The sequence below is a fragment of the Notamacropus eugenii genome, chromosome 6, assembly GCF_028372415.1.
Source record: "Notamacropus eugenii isolate mMacEug1 chromosome 6, mMacEug1.pri_v2, whole genome shotgun sequence".
NCBI lineage: Eukaryota > Metazoa > Chordata > Mammalia > Diprotodontia > Macropodidae > Notamacropus > Notamacropus eugenii.
In genome coordinates this window covers 295,487,659-295,503,682 of record NC_092877.1, presented here as the reverse complement: position 1 = coordinate 295,503,682, position 16,024 = coordinate 295,487,659, and the positions used below count along the sequence as shown (strand labels likewise).

Genomic DNA, 16,024 nt, shown 5'->3' with positions numbered 1-16,024 from the left:
TGAACACAGCCATTGGCACCGTTCAAGCTGGGGTGTGTAATTAGGGCCGCTCTGCCTAAGGGAAGAAATTCTTTGCAGATTTTGATCTTAAATAATTGTAGGAATGAGGAATAAATTATTTTCCTTTCCTTGGTATTCTCTGGGTTTGTTATTCCAAGTGTACTTCAGGAACTTAAACTGTATCCTGTATCAAAGAGCCCTACTGTTTAAGAGGGTGGGTGGCTTTTCCTTCTTCTCACAGCTCCTGCTTCCTGGAGGGTGGAGGGAAAAAGCCTTGAGTATTTTATGTTAGTGGGGTGGGTTCCAGATTGTTTGTTAGAGCCCAGCATGTTTTAGAGACAGCTAGATTAATGCTCAGATTTTTGTCTTTGTTTGTAACTAAATGAAATATTTCTTGTTTCCCCTTGAGGTGGCTTTGCTTTCTAGTACCCTTGCTTTCCCTGTTTTTCTCTAGTTTAATGTCCCTCATCTGGGCAAGTAAGAAGAGGATAAAATTTGGAAGGAAATATGAATTAATTTCCCAGATTCCTATAACTAAGGACTCTTAGAGCTATGGAGGGGAACTTTGGGAGGTCATCTTGCCCTCTTGACCTTCAGCAGGATTATACTGAAACTCTTCTAAGAAAAGGGTCTTAAATACCTCCAGAAAAGGGGAATTCGCTGCCCTCCCCCCAACTTCCCTTAGCGGAGTTCTTTCTAGTGCTGTTATGGAAGTCTGGTTCACTCGTCATCTTCTCATTGCAGTTTTTGTCTGTTTTCATTACCTACATTACATTATGTGTGCTGGTACAATAACATGGGTGCATTTACTCTGTACTGGAGAGAGTCAATGTCAGTCAGTTAGCATTTACTAAGTGCCTCCTGTGGGCCAGGCACTGCTGAGTGCTAGGAATTCAAGGAGCTCCAGAAGGCAGTTCCTGCTCTCAGGGATGTCACAGTCTAAGGGGGGAAGCAGCACATCAGCAGCAGTGAGCATGGCATCGTCTGGAGACACGGCAGAGGGGAGGCACCAGAACAAAGGAGGATTGGAAAAGGCTTCCTGTAGCAGGGGCTCGAGGGAGAGCATTCTGGACATGGGTGACATGCTGAGGGTTGGGAAATGGAGGAGCAGCCAAGGGGCCAGTGTCACTGGGTCCCAGAGTACGTGCTGAGGGGGTAAGTTGTGAGAAGTGGGATACAGCCGAAAGGTCACTGGATTTAGAGTCAGAGACCCTGGGTTCAGATCCCTTAACTTCTGTGCCTTTGTTTCCTCCTCTGTGAAGTGAGGGGGTTGATCTAGATTGTTTTTAAGAACCAATTATTCCAGTTTTGAATTGTTAATCCTGTGATCTTCGTGTAAAGGGCACAGACAGCAGCCTGCAGATACTGGATTTGGGTTACCTTTGTGTGGCTGAGTGACTTAGGAATGGACACAAGAGGCTGAGCCCATTTCTGGATGGGCAGGGAAGTGAGCAGCCCTGGATTTGGGGGCCAGGGGGACGCTATCCTCTCACCTCGGCAGTCTCTTCTGCATATTTGTCTTCAGATGGAGAACAGCTGGTTACCGTCCTCTCTCTAAAAAAAGCCTCTTTGTTTTCACCTTGCAGCTGCTGCTTTCAGGAGCTGGGTAATTCTAGTTCCCTTGCCTTTCCCCGTGGGTCTGCTCTGAATCTTCGTGGAGTTTTCACATTCTTCTCTAGTTCAGGAGCACAGAACCAGGCCCTGCACTTACTGCTTCTGTGTAAACATCTAGCTCACATTAATTTAGGTGCTTGAGTTCCTGTTACCAGGTGCCTCAAGGCCCTGCCTTAAGCATATTGAACTTTGGTTCTGAAGCCTGGTTTGCCTTTGTTGGATAGAGAGATCAGCATGTTTTAGTTCTTTGTAATCCAGCAGCCCAAGATTAACTCCTCTGAGACCATCTTTCCCTGCAGGGTCTAAGTGGAAGGAAGTGGGGTTGGGGGGGTGAGCATCAGAGACATCCTTCTTATTTTGCTTAAGTTTTGCCAGTTATTAACAGTAAAAAGTCTTAGAAAACTTCAAAAGCTCGGTGTGCTTCCTTGAGGGACTAGTACTGAAGAAGAAGCAGTAAGACTGCTTTCTTTTGGGCAGGGAGCCAGGAAAGGAGGGCAGTCCTGAGTTAGAAGCAACAGGTGGTAGCTGTGGCAAGATGAGCTGGCTGAGACTGACAGCTGTCCCCTAGGGTTGACATAGACAGCAGGCCATTGTACCATTAAGCTTCTTCCCCCAACAGCTTGTGGAGACCTTGGCCCTCTAGAGCCTGGGCATTGGTGCCTTCAGCCAGGGTGAGAGAAGTTGAGTTTCTCTGGTAGCCCCAACTTGGAACTACAAGGACATTCTCCCATACAAGTACTGTTACGTGGAATAGCTGGGATTCATAGTACTGTTAGTAAGGATTATACTTGTTACCATGTGATAAATTGATTTCCTTCTTTCCTTCCTTCCTTCCCTCCCTCCCTCCCTCCCTCCTTCCTTCCTTCCTTCCTTCCTTCCTTCCTTCCTTCCTTCCTTCCTTCCTTCCTTCCTTCCTTCCTTCCTTCCTTCCTCAGAATCTGATCTCATGTATGACATTGCTTTTGTGAGAAAGAATGTTTCTGGTTCCCAACAAACAGACTTAAAAACCAACTTGAGACACCTTAAGATGATAGTGCAAGTTGAGGATTGCTTAAGTCATGCTTGTTCTTCAAAAGCTTCTGGTTGTGTTTTTGGTTTGTGGACATCTTACCCTCTATCCATCATGACCCCAGGATTGCTTTCTCTCGTTCTTGTTTATAACCAGCCAGCCCACTGAATCGTGGGAATAGCTCTGGCTGTAAAGACCGCTGATCTAGGTTCACTCCTAAACTCTAATCTTTACTACCCTTGTTACCTTGGGCAGGTCACTGCCACTTAGCCCCACTTATTCCTCCTTTGGAAAGTGAAGGAATGAGGTTAGGTGGTCTCTGAGGTCCCTTTGAGCTCTTGATCTGTAATCCCCTGTCTTGCATATGTATAATTTATTTTTTAACCCAAATAACTCTCCTTAAATTTTCCTTATGAAAATGTATTTATGGTTGTTTTTTCTGACCATTTTCCAGTGATCAGTGCTATTCCCACTATAACGCTTCTAAAAAAAAAATAGCATTTTACTTTTCCTCCAGTTACATGTCAAGACAGTTTTTAGCATTCATCTTTACAAGATTTTGAGTTCCAAATTTTTCTTCCCTCCCCCTGCCCTGTCCTCTCTCGCTTTCTCCCCTCCTCCCTTCCATTCCTCTGAAAATGGTAGGCAATTTGATGTAGGTTATACATGTGCTGTCATGTAAAACTGATTTCCGTATTAGTCACAGTTGTGAAAGGAGAGCCATTGTACCATTTTCCAATCCTCCATCCCTGGGTCTGAGCCACTACATATCACCTAGATTCTTGTCATCTGAAAATTTAGAAAATCAATTAAGTAAGCAGACAGGCATTTAATAAGCACCTACAGTCTGCTAAATCCTATAGTTATAAGGATGAAGAGTAAGCAAATCCCAGCCCTCAAAGAGCTTACCTTCTAAAAGGGGTGACAGCAAGTACATAGGTAATCATAAATTGAAAGTGAACATACACAAATATATCCGAAGTAGTTAAATACAAGATAGTTTGGGAGGGGGATCATTACCAGTTGGGGGGACCAGGAAAGACTTCCTGCAGAAGGTGGTGCCTGAGCTGTTTGTCTGTCTGTCTGCCTCCCTCCCTATCATTTGTCACCTATCCATCTCTATCTCCCTACATATCACTTGTCTGTCTGTCTATATGCCTCTCATCTGTCTTTATCATTTATCACAATCCATCTCTGTCTGCCTGTCCTCTGTTGATATATCACTTGTCTCTTTCTGTCTGTCTGTGTTCTGTGAGTCATCAAGGTGATAATTATGCCTGTGGGAGCCGATAAGGTTACCGAGAGAATGTAGAGGAAAAAGAGGTTTAGGAGGAGACCTCGGGGATCATCCACAGTTGGGGGGGTGATATGGATGATGAGCCAGTAAAGGAAGAGTTAGACAGGCTGGTGAGAACAGGGCAGTGTCAGAAAAAGCCCAGAGTGAAGAGTTTACAGGAGAAAAGGGTGGTCCCCGGTGTTCGTTATAGCAGATAGATAAAGAAGGCTGAGAAAAAGTGCTTCAGGAAAGACTGTCAGATATGGCAGGTAAGAGATTGTTGATAACTTTGCAGAGAGAATGATGTTGGTGGGGATCAGATTGCAGAGGTTGAGGAGTGAGTGGGAGGAGAGGAAGTGAAGGTAGCACGTTTAGACATCCTCTTCTGGGAGTTTAGCTGAGAAGAGGAGGAGTGAGATAAGACAACCATTTGAGAGGATAGTTGGATTTAGTGTAGATTTTTTTAAGAACGGGAGAGACTGAGCACGTTTAAAGGCTATAGGGAAGGGACCATAGAGAAAAAGAAATTGAAGATTCATGAGAAAAGGGGGTTAATTCAGGATTCAGTCTACTGGAGAAAATAGGAATGGATGGGATTGAGTGCATATTCAGAAGATGGCTGCCTTCTTGTCAGAGATGGCAAAAGGAGGAGAAAATAGGAGATGATTTGGGGGCAGGTTTGAGATGAGGAGAATGAAAGAAGAGTGAGCTTACATCAATTTTTTCTGTAAAGTAATATGATAATAAAAATATGCCATATTAAATTAAATAAAGAACATACTTTTCTATGATTCTAATACAGATATTAAACCAGACCCAGGACCACATCTTTAGGACACTGTATCTTAGGTCTGCCTTCACATTCATACTTCTTTATTGATAGATTATCGTATAACCAAGTCATGCCTCCATCTGATCCATGGTGATGTGCTCCCTGTCTTATTTGTTCAGCTTGACTTATACGCAGCATTGGAATCCTCCCCAAAGTCAAGATCAATCTGACTGTCTCTCTTGTTAGTCCACCAAATCTGCCCTTTATCGTGGGAGGTTAGTTATTCAGGCAAGATTTTTTTAAAAAATATATCATAAAAGTATCCCTGAATTGATTTTAGAAGTACTTTCCTCAATATTATTGCAGGTAAAGAAGCTAAGCTCACAAATCCAGTTTTTAGTTTTGCCTTGTGTTAGGAGCTTGTGAGAGTATTATGTGGAAAACACATATTTCTTACTTTTTTACCTTCCTCTCAGATTATCGCAGGGGCAGCTAGGTGACCCAGTGGACAGAGTGCACAGGCTCGGAGTCAGGAAGACTCATCTTCCTGAGTTCAAATCTAGCCTTAGACACTTAGTGGCAGTATGATCCTGGGCAGTCACTTAACTCTGCCTCACTTTCCTCGTTTGTAAAGTGGGCTGGAGAAGGAATGGCAAACCACTTCAGAATCTTTGCCCAGAAACCCCAAATGGGGTCGTGAAGAGTCAGGCACCACTGAAAAACCACTGAACAATATCTCTTTGGAAAAAAAAATGAAGCCTGTGACTTAATCAGGTGTCCCCTACTGTTTTAAATAAATAATAATTAAATGTAGACATTTGTAAGTGACTCAACTGTAGAGATATTGAGAAATCTTTTAGAAATAATTTGAATTCTTTTGCAGAAACTTTCCAACCCGGGCAAACATTGAAAAGAAGAAATTGTTACAAGAGGAGAAGGAGCAGAGAGGAGAAGTATTAAGAACAGCACAGTTTGGGTGAGTTTGCTTCTCATGAGCAGAGTTGTTCAAGCCCTTTGACTTCCTTCTATTTTCTTGTTGCTTATTTTAACAGAATGTATTTATAAACAATAAGTGTAACATTCCCCGTTGCCAAGAGCTCTTGGGACTTTCCTTACTGGCTCAGAAATGGTGACATCGTTGTTCTTGGCAAGAATATCTGATTGGTTTGGATGCCAGAAGGGTTCCGGAGCAAAGTTGGTGTTTATGGGGTGGGGGAACTGTACAGCCAGGTGAGTGTTCTTTCTGCTGAAATAAGTGATATTGTACACCTGCCTTTGCTTTTCAGTTTGTTATAACTTCTTTCCTGAAACTACTGAGGCCTTATTCTTAATTTACTTTAAAAAAAAGTTTTTCCACTGGTAAAACCAGTTCAGGTAAATGTAAATAATCTGTGCTAATTCAATAGACCCCGTCCACCTTATTTGGTCATTGACAAAAAACACAAGGATTATGAAATATGGACTTAGGTTGTAGGATTTTAAGTGATTTTTAAATTTGGTGTAGACCTATGCTTTCATTAGTATGGGGAGCATCTAGTATGGAAATTCCCTCCACTAATGCAGATCATCAACTCATTTGTAATTTGGAGTCCTAGAGAGCTTGCTCAGGTTCTGACAGTTAGTAGTCACACACGCGCCAAACTTGAACTCAGATCTGGCTGAATTCATGGCCTGCTTTGTATTCACTGCCATGCTGCCTTTCATAAAATGATGTCTGATCCTTGGACCAGGCACTTTAAGATGTGCACAGTGCTTTACTTCGTCTCATTTGAGTATCACAACAAACGACCCTGTGAAGTGGGCACTCTACCACATATGTGGTTCCCATCTTACAGATGCAGGCAATGAAGCCTAGAGGGGGTAGATGACTTCTCCATGGTTGGATAACTGAAACAGTGAGGATTTGAGCTCATTCACGTTCAGCTCTCCTCATTATGCCAGGCTGACTATTTCTGTACATAGTCTAAATATCATAGATCTAAAATGAAAAGGGAGGTCTTGCTTAAGTGGTAAGCAGCTGGGGGTGCAGTAGACAGAGCACTGAACCTACAGTCAGGAATATCTGAGTTCTGATGTGGCCTCAGGCACTTAACTAGCTTAACTTCTTGCTGCCTCAGATTCCTCATCTCTAAAATGGGGATAATAATAGCAGCTACCTCCCAGGTAAAATCCTTCACAGACTTTAAAGTGCAATGTAAATACTAGCTACTCTTAGTTGTAGTTGTAGTGGTAGTAGTAGGAGTGGTAGTATTGCTTAGGGTCTTAGAGGTAGGAATGAACCCAAGTCCTCCAACTTCAAATCTGATCTCTCACATATGTTAACTGGGGCACATCGTTTAGAAAATTCCTCAGATTCAGTTCAGAATATTGAATTATAAAGTAAGGCTTTAAAAGCAAGACATATTGATGGTAGATGTGTATGTGTGGTGACAGGTTTTTAGTGTTGATGCTTAGAGTGACAATTTTAGGTATATGAGATCACATTTTATCCCATGGCAGCACCGTAAACTCAGCCTGCCATGTCAACTGATTTTTTATTTAGCAGTTTGTTTTTTTGGATGAACAGGAGAGGATAAAATTCATTTTGTGCTTTTGTAGCTCCAATAGTGAATAGCTCATCATATTTAAAGAAAATTTAGATTTTAAGAAATTAAGAGTATGAATCATATGTGCACTGAGGACTGAATCTAGAAAGAAACCAACTATTTGAATTGGAACTCTTTTTTTATAAGATTTCTTGGGATTTACCCCTGCCTCTCTCCCCTTTGTTTTCTGTAACCTGCTCTCAGTTTCCTTTACTGTCAGTCATGTAATGAGATCAATTCTATAAGTCACCTTTGAACATGACCCTTACTCTTTTATAGTCACCCCTAAAAATGGACCTTGTTTTCTTTGATTCTCTAGTACCTTTATAAGTATCTTAAAGGTATTGGTTACAGGAAGCCAGTCCCTTTGAAGTAGTGGTCTGTGGAGTTATAATTTATTTGGTCCCTCACATTGGGATGGGGAACAGGTGACCTGATGATTATGAGCTCCATCCTTGCCCCCAAGAAGCTGTGGGCTAATTGGCTGAACTGCTGCCAGAGCTGCTATCAGGACTACCCTGGGCTGTACCCAGAAGTACAGTTATAAGGACTGATGGGTTGGCTGACAGTGCAGGTCATCTCTTTTAGAAAATGTCTGATAAGCTTGAAAGAGCATGGAATTTGTCAGTCAGGGGTTCTGAGTTTGAATCTACTGCTTACGACCAGTTCATACTCAGACTATGGCTTCAGGTTTTTCCCTCTGTAAAATGAAGAGATTAGACTAGTTCACTTCCAAATTCCATTCCTGTGCTAAATCTATGATTCTGTGATCTTCATTTCCTCCTTTATGTACTTTGTTTTAGAAGGTCAATCTTGATAAGTCCATGGACATTAAAGATGTGGATTCAAGCAGTTAGACTTGTATTAGCTATCACTTGAATTCTCATTTAGCTTTTTATGGATTAGTGGGCAGTTTGCTGAGGAGAGTGATGTGGACTGGGATGAGGGCAAGTCAGGAGCTATTAGATGGGAGGGTACTGAAGATATGAGTTTTTTCACAGTTTATATTCAGTCAGTCAATTAGCCTTTGTTAAGTGCCCACTAAATGCCAGGCACCATGCTAAGGAAACACTGGGATTACAAAGAAAGACAAAAGATAGTCCCTGCCCTCGGGGATCTTACAATCTATTGGGGGAATTCATAAAATAAGCATAAATACATAAAAAAGAAGAAAGAACTGGGAGAGAGGGCCTCCCAGTGCTGGAGCATAAGGTGGGAAATGCTGAGTCTTCTGCCATAATCACTCTCCTTAAATGGAGAATCTGGGAAGAGCCCTCCAATGTTCACGTATCCTTCCAGTCAGAGGGAGGGAGGGGTCCCAGGGCAGGTGGTACTAAGGAAGTGTGAGTTTTAGTAGCTCTAGACTTAGCTGTGTGGCTCACAGTCACCCAAGCAATCACGTGTGGTACCTCTACATGAGGTTCTCATCCCCCTGAGTTAGATCCAGTGGGTGTGCAAGGAAGTTGGAGATTGTACCTGATTCTACCTTGAGATGTACCTGACTCATTCTGAGTCCTGTCTGAAGATCTCAGAATTTGGTGGGGGTGGGAAAAAGGTGATCACAATTTCGGCCTAGCTTGGTGGTGACATGTATAAGATAGAGACCACCCTGCAGTTATGTCATAATCTGGGGTCTTTGGTGACCTGGGGGAAGAAAATTAAATCAGACTCTGGAGATGAGACAAGGCCAGGCTGAATCTGCTGGGTTCGTACCCTACAGTGATCACCACACCAACTGTTCAGTTGTCTTCATCCCAAAGGAACAGAAGGTTGGTTTAAAGACCCTCAAGGTGCAGGTCAGTGAATGTAGGAGACCATCTGCAGGGCTCTCATTGTGGTGTGGCAGGGCACGATGCCCTCAACAAGGCCCTTCCTGGGTGACATGATTCCCAGGCAGATTCTTACTCAGCTTCTATAGTGGGACTGAGTCATCCTGGTTCAGGGAGCATGAGCTGGTTCCCTTGTGCCAGGAGCAGATGTGGCTGAGTGCAGGGCACGAGTTCCAGGGGCAGGTGGGCAAGATTGTAATCCTCAAGGAGACTACAGGCCTCATTGATAGGCATACATTGGGCACTATTCTTGGCATGTGAGGCAGATCAATCCAGCTGGGAATAAGGCCTGTCTCCTACTCTGCTTGTTTATTGGTTGCTCCCTGTGGGGAAGGGAGCATGTGTTTGTATTTCTTCTGCAATGCTTTCCCTCTCACTAACTCCACTGGATTGTGACAGTTTGGAGACAAGAAAATACTGTAGGATCTTTTTATGACTTTTTGTGAGGTTCATATCATGGCATCAGATACTAGTGAGTCTTAACAACGAGAGCTTCATCATTGGATACACTAAGAAAATTGCACAGGTATTCCCCAGGCCTTAGGGCAAACACTTGTCATTTTTTTATCATAGAAAATGCATGTGATGGATCTTGTAAAAAAAAACAAAAACCAAGACAAAATTTGGTTTGTAACACTTTGTGGCTTTATATTATTTATAAGTTCTCAGTTAGTTGGTTTTATTTGTTTCAGTAAACCAGATAGGTTTTGCTCCTAAGGGGAGTCTGTAGCAAGAGCTGTTCTTTTTGCTAGACTCTCAAATCTGTCAGGGCAGGGAATATTGTATCATACCTGAACTTCCTAGCTTCACAGCCCAGCATGGGCCTCATACAGTAAATAGTTCGTGTTTAGTGCACAGAATTTCACTGATCTATTTGTCTTAACTGTGCTCGTTACTTTTTAAGATAACTCAGCATTGTGAGGTTGGCAGCGACCTCTCCATTTCTTCTGTCTTTTTGTATTAAAAAAAATTGTATAACATTTTATTTTGTTTCCAGCTCTTCTTATTTTCTGGAGGAGATCAATGTCCTTTTAATCAAAATCTATGCAGAGTACTGTACTGAAGAGAGAAAGTTTAAGTAAGACAAGGTACCTGCCTTCAAGGGTTTTACATTCTTGTGGAGAGGGGGCATCAGATGCTCCATGCATGATGCTCAGGATTACATTTCCACTTGAGAAATGTATTTTAGAGAGTTAAAAACAAAATTCATGCCCTTAAGAAGTTTTGTATTTCTTATCTACAGAAAGATGCAGAGGAAATGGAAACAGCCTCCCAATGAAGCAGCCGGGAAGCACAGGAAGTGGCAGAAGTGGCAGAAGTGGCATGGTGGTCGGAAAACACCAGAGGCGGGTGAAGACGGGGCCCAGAGTGCACCTCCTAATGGCCCTCTACCAGGCAGTTCTCCAGAAGAGCCACATGAGGTCCAGGCAGAGGTCTATCAGAAGGACGTGGATCCTCTGGGCATGCTGGCCGACAGCGAGACTGGTGAGGTGCCAGGGAAACATGGGATAACATCAGTGCTCTCCCCGCCTTTCCATTCCCATCATCCAGATGTTTAGGGCTCCTGCTGCACCTTGAGTTCATCACCCATCTCTCTGTCTGAATGTTTGGGAGACCTCAAATTGGTCCTTGGTCATTGTGTAAAGAGTTACGTTGGTTTTCCCCACGATTCATTTCCTCATCAGACCATATTTCTCAAGAATGTCTGAGGTAATCTCTTCTATCAATCCTTTCAGAATAATAATATTCCATTAACATGCTACAGCTGGTTCAACCTTTGCCAGAACCTCCTTAGGTTGTAGTTCTTGGCTCTCTCCTCTTCTCTCCTTTCTGATTAGCCACAGGCAGTTTTGTTTTGACGTAGTGTGTAGCAAGTTTAGTTGCACACTTAGGCTCATGAGTCTAGGCCTGGAAGTAGAGGTCATGTAGTCTGATCTGTTCATTTTACAGGTGAGGAACCTGAGGAACAAAGGGGGTAAGTCAGCTGCCCATAGTCACACAGCTATTGAGTGAACCTGACCAGGAGTTGAACATGCAAAATAGTAGGCAGAATGATGCAGCTCTTGGTAGGAGTGTGTTGCCACGAGACGTCATCATGCATCCCTGTTTCCTAAATGTTCTGAGCAGAAGAAAGGTGTCAGTTGATGTTTAAGATGTAAAAGTAAAAGAATGATGTAATTCTGGAGCTAGAGGGGTCTTAGAGATTTTTTATCTAACCCTTCATTTGCAGATGCGGAAACTGAATCTTAAGAGGGAACGTGATTGGTGTCATTTCAGACAGCCATACTGACCCCTGTCTGCTGACTCCTGGTTTAATACTCTTTCTGCCTCATCTTGTGTTCAATAGACTGTCCTGCCTAACTATCTCTGACTCATGTTCATAATCACCATGCCATTTCTAGTCAGGATTTGGGATGTGTCCATGTGCTGACTTTTTCTACATAGCTTATTTTGCTGATAGACTGAACCGTGCTAGTTTTTGTTTTTAATTGAAAATTGCCTCTGCGTTTAAGAACTATCAAATGAGTAGTCAAAGGACTGTGGGTGCTGGGCTTGCTCAGTAGCCTCATCCAGTTCTCTGAAACACTGGCATAGAGCTGGGCTTCTTGACCTTTTAGTATGTTCTGGCCTCCCTTGGCCACCTGTTCAGCCTCAGCCGCTGTCCACAGGATTCCACTGTCTAGGCGTGCAGTTATTAAACCAGTTTACAAAACAGGTTCGGTGACCACAGTCTGAGAGTGTGTTTTGTCCTTGTGTAGTGGAAAGAAGACAGGATTGGAGTTTCAGATCCTGTTGCTCACCACCTGAGTGACCCTGGATAGGTCTGGTCACATCTCTAGCCTTTAGTTTTAAAACTAAGCCCAAGCTTTAAAAATGAGGGGCTTGGACTAGATCATCTCTCTGTGCCATTGCCAACTCTAAATCCTGTAAAATTCTTCTCTAAAGTGGTAGGGGAGGGTTAGTCAGGGGCACCTGGGAGGATTCTAGCAGATTACTGAGTTGTGGGTGGATTGAAGTTAATAATAGTTAATTATTGTAACAACAGCTAGCATTTAGATAGAGCTTTAAGGTTTGTAGAGTGCTGTGTATGTGTTACCTCATTTGATTTTCACAACAACCCTGGGAGGTAGGTACTGTTATCATCTCCATTTTACAAATATGGAAACTGAGGCTCAGAGGAAGTGAGTTGCCCTGTATCATACAGCTCAAAGTGTCTCAGGCAAAATTTGAATTCAGGTCTTTCCAGTTCCCAACTATTCCAGTGCTGTCTTCTTTGCCACCTAGCAAAACTATTCATTTATATTTAATTAACATTTGAAACTAGACCATGTGGTATAGTGGGGAACACCTCAGAATTTGGAGCTAGTGGAACTGGATTCAAATCCCCACTGTGCTGCATTGTGGACAAGCCCATTACTCTGGAGTTCTGTTTCCTCATCTATAAAATGAAGACATTGGACTAGGGGACCCAAGGTCTTTCATGGCTGTTAATCTGTCATCCTGTCATCTATGATCTGATATGAAAGTCTGAAAATATGGCTTGGTTTTCCTGTTGGAATTTCTGCCCTTACCATCATCCTTGGAAACAACTCATTTTGGTTTGAGTTGAGATGTTCTCTGATGTTTCTCCAAACCCCTGCTCATGCCTGCCTGGCTCTGTTGTTCTCGCACTTGGCTCCCTGTTCACCTTACAAGGGATCTGAGACAGCATCCTGACACAGCCCAGCAAGATGCAGAGATGGATGATGGCTATTGCAGGCATAGGGAGCCTGGTGAATGAAGTCTCAGGGGCCTAAGAGGACAGTGTGGTAGGGTGGCATGAGCTTTCAGATTGGAGCTTCTGATGGGTATAACTTTCACAACCCCACTGAACCACAGTTTCTTCATTTATAAAAGTGAGGAGGCTGGGCTTCTAAGGAGGTCCTTTGTAGCTCTAGATCTGTGAAGGGTGGTTAGCATTGGCCTGGAACTCAGAAAGAGGCTTAGTAACTGTGTGACCCTGGGCATATTGCTTAATTATATGCCTCAGTTTCATCTTCTATAAAATGGGGATAATAATAGCACCTCCCTCACAGGGGTGTTCTAAGGATCAAAGAAGATAATGGGTGTCAGGGTGCTTTGCAAACCTTGAAGTGCCATATTGTTACTGCCCATTTGGTGGACAGAGAGAGAGTTGTCCAATTTGGTGGGAGGCCAGACTGTGAAGTGAAGGAGTATGGTGAGATAAGATTGGACAGGTTAACAGCTAATCAATGAAAACATAATGTCTGGCACAGAAATATTGATCATCCCACTGTACTCTGCCCTAGGCAGACGCATGCACTCATTTTCAGGTGCCACATTTTAAGAGAGATGTGGACAAAGGGGGAGCCATCAGGTTAGTAAGGAGAAGCAGAACCATTCCCAGTAAGGATTAGTTGACCAAGTTAGAGATATTTCACCTGGAGAGGAGATTTAAGGGAAACATATTAGCTGTCTTTGTTTACTTACCCTGTAAAATGAGGGCTTTGGGCTGGATGCTGATCTCTCAGTCCCTGCCCTCCTAAATCCTAGAAAATTATTCTCTTCAAGGTCAGCTGAATCTCAATCAGGGCACCTTGACGGATTCCAGGAGATTGCTGACAGATCTAGAGGTTGGCCCAGGTATTTGAAGGGCTTCAGGTGGTTCTACTTAGCTCCAAAGGACAAAATTAGGATTCAGGGGATGGAAGTTACAGGGAGGGCACATTTCAGACTCAGCTTTAGGAAGAGCTTCCCAACAAGTGAAACTGCCCACAAGAATTGAGCTTCCTCGTGAAGTAGGGAGTTCTCTGTAACTGTAGGGTTTGACCATAGATCAGTAAGCTGAGGCTGCAGTCATTTGTAGGGCCTGTTGTGGAATGAATTCATGCATCAGTTGGGGTTGAACTGGAAAGTTTTAAAGGTTCTTTCTGACTCTGGTTCTGTGACCTTATCCATATTATTTGATTCTCTGCAGTGTAGATCTATTGAAGAGTAATAGACCTATGGAGGATGTGGGCAGAGGAAAAGGGGATCCGTGCCTTGCCAAAATTTCATACTCCCTAAGAGCTTTTCTATTCCTTGACCTATCATCATTCCAATTCTTTCTACCCCTTGGTCCAGGGGCAGTAGAGATGCTGATATAATGCCATTTGTTTGTATCGTGTAGTGTTTCAGTTACCATTGAGGGCAGCAGCAGCAGGCTAAAAACCCTGTCCACTGCCACAGTAGAGTTAAGTCACTTAGGATGAAAATCTTCTAATATTCTTGCCCATCCGTCTCTTTTCTAATTGGCCTGACTGAGAATTTTGCTTAAACTCTTAACAACGACATTGATCCCCACAGCTTGGACCAGCATACAGATACTTTAAAGAATTTACTACTCTGGGATCAGAGCCTGACAAAATTTCTTTGCTAATGGAATGTTTAGCATTTTTCATTATGGTATGTAATATCTTTGGCCAGATCTCACTCTGAAGTGTATTTCTTTATTTCTGCTCAGGCACATTGACTTTTTAGTATCACTAGACTTGAAAGGAGATGAAGAAGGCTGTGAACAGATACCCTCAGCTTGGGCAGCCTGGGGAAACCTGTCTGGAAACTCCTCTGAACTGAGTGTGGACTGTGCTCCCTAGATCCATGGAGGGTCGGAGGGATGGATGGATAGCAGGGTTTACAGGCAAGCCTAGCCTTCACCCAGCTCATGTGCGGTGCATGGTATAGTCACTTCCCATTTTGAACCTTTCCATAGAAGCCTGAGAGATGGTTTTTTAGATCAGTGTTATTGAAATTAAATAGAAAGGCAGCATGTTGGCTTAGAAAACCACAAGTTAGCATTATCTACATTGCACTATTGTATTTATTTTGTTAAACATTTCCCAATTACATTTTCATTATGTGCAGCCACCCTGTGGATTTTTGTTGTCCTCAAGTTTGGCACCTTTGTTCTAGATCCTTGGTGATCCAAAGATGAGTCTCGGTCTGAGGCTGGGAACCAGCACAATCTGTTGCCCTTTTCTTTCCCCCTTTTTGTTTTTCCTTGAAAGATGAAAAATCCCTCTGTTCCCTAAACTTTTGACCTAACTCTGAGATCCAAAGCAAATTTGTTCAGCCAAGACCAAGACTAGACCATATTCCACAAAAATCCTGCTTCATTTTGATGTAGAAATAATTCCTAAGATCTCAAAGGCTGCTCCAGAGGAGAATAAACTCCGGCAACTCTACTGAACTTTATAGGCTTTGGGTACAAGTCCAGCTAAGGTCAGAGAGGGCATCACCAGGAGACTGGCAGTCAGTCACCTGGTGGAGTTTTCATTTGTTTTTGGCCTTAGGCACTGAGACAAGAAGGGCTTGCAATCGGCACTGGTGGAGATAATGTTCACATTAGTGGAATCATGTGTCCTTTGAAGTAAGAACTAAACCACATTGGGTAGTGGTTGTTTTATCCTCCCACCTAAGTACTGTTGGTATGAGGCATGCCATATATCACATAGCCACTATTAGAGATTGTGGAAAAACACTGTTTCAAATGGAAAGCCCTTCAGAATACCAAATTGCATTAAGTTCTTGTAATATGGATTTCCCAAACTTGTCATTTAGAGAGTGTAATTTGCCATCTTTTGATCCCCTTGGTAGAGTTGTATTTTTATATTCCTACATACAGTATCTCTGCCAGCTGGTCAGATTGGATGGCTTACAATTACTCAGTTTAGTCTTTCTCTTTCTTTCTCTCACTCTCTTTTTTTTCTTTCTTTCTTCTTTCCTTCCTTCCTTCCTTCCTTCCTTCCTTCCTTCCTTCCTTCCTTCCTTCCTTCCTTTCTCTTTCTTTCTTTCTTTCTCTTCCTTTCTTTCTTTCTTTCTTTCTTTCTTTCTTTCTTTCTTTCTTTCTTTCTTTCTTTCTCTTTCTTTCTCTTTCTTTCTCTCTTTCTTTCTTTCTTT

The 16,024-nt window shown here is 42.8% G+C and overlaps 1 protein-coding gene across 2 annotated transcripts in view; it reads left to right on the top strand.

Moving 5' to 3' along the window:
• NUFIP1 (nuclear FMR1 interacting protein 1) overlaps nt 1-16,024 on the top strand; it is a 51,450-nt gene that overhangs the window by 22,739 nt on the left and 12,687 nt on the right. For both annotated transcript variants that reach the window (XM_072617183.1, XM_072617182.1), the window contains 2 exons: nt 5,555-5,647; nt 10,329-10,570. In XM_072617183.1, coding sequence (XP_072473284.1) covers nt 5,555-5,647; nt 10,329-10,570 — 335 coding nt within the window. The remainder of the gene's footprint in view (nt 1-5,554; nt 5,648-10,328; nt 10,571-16,024) is intronic.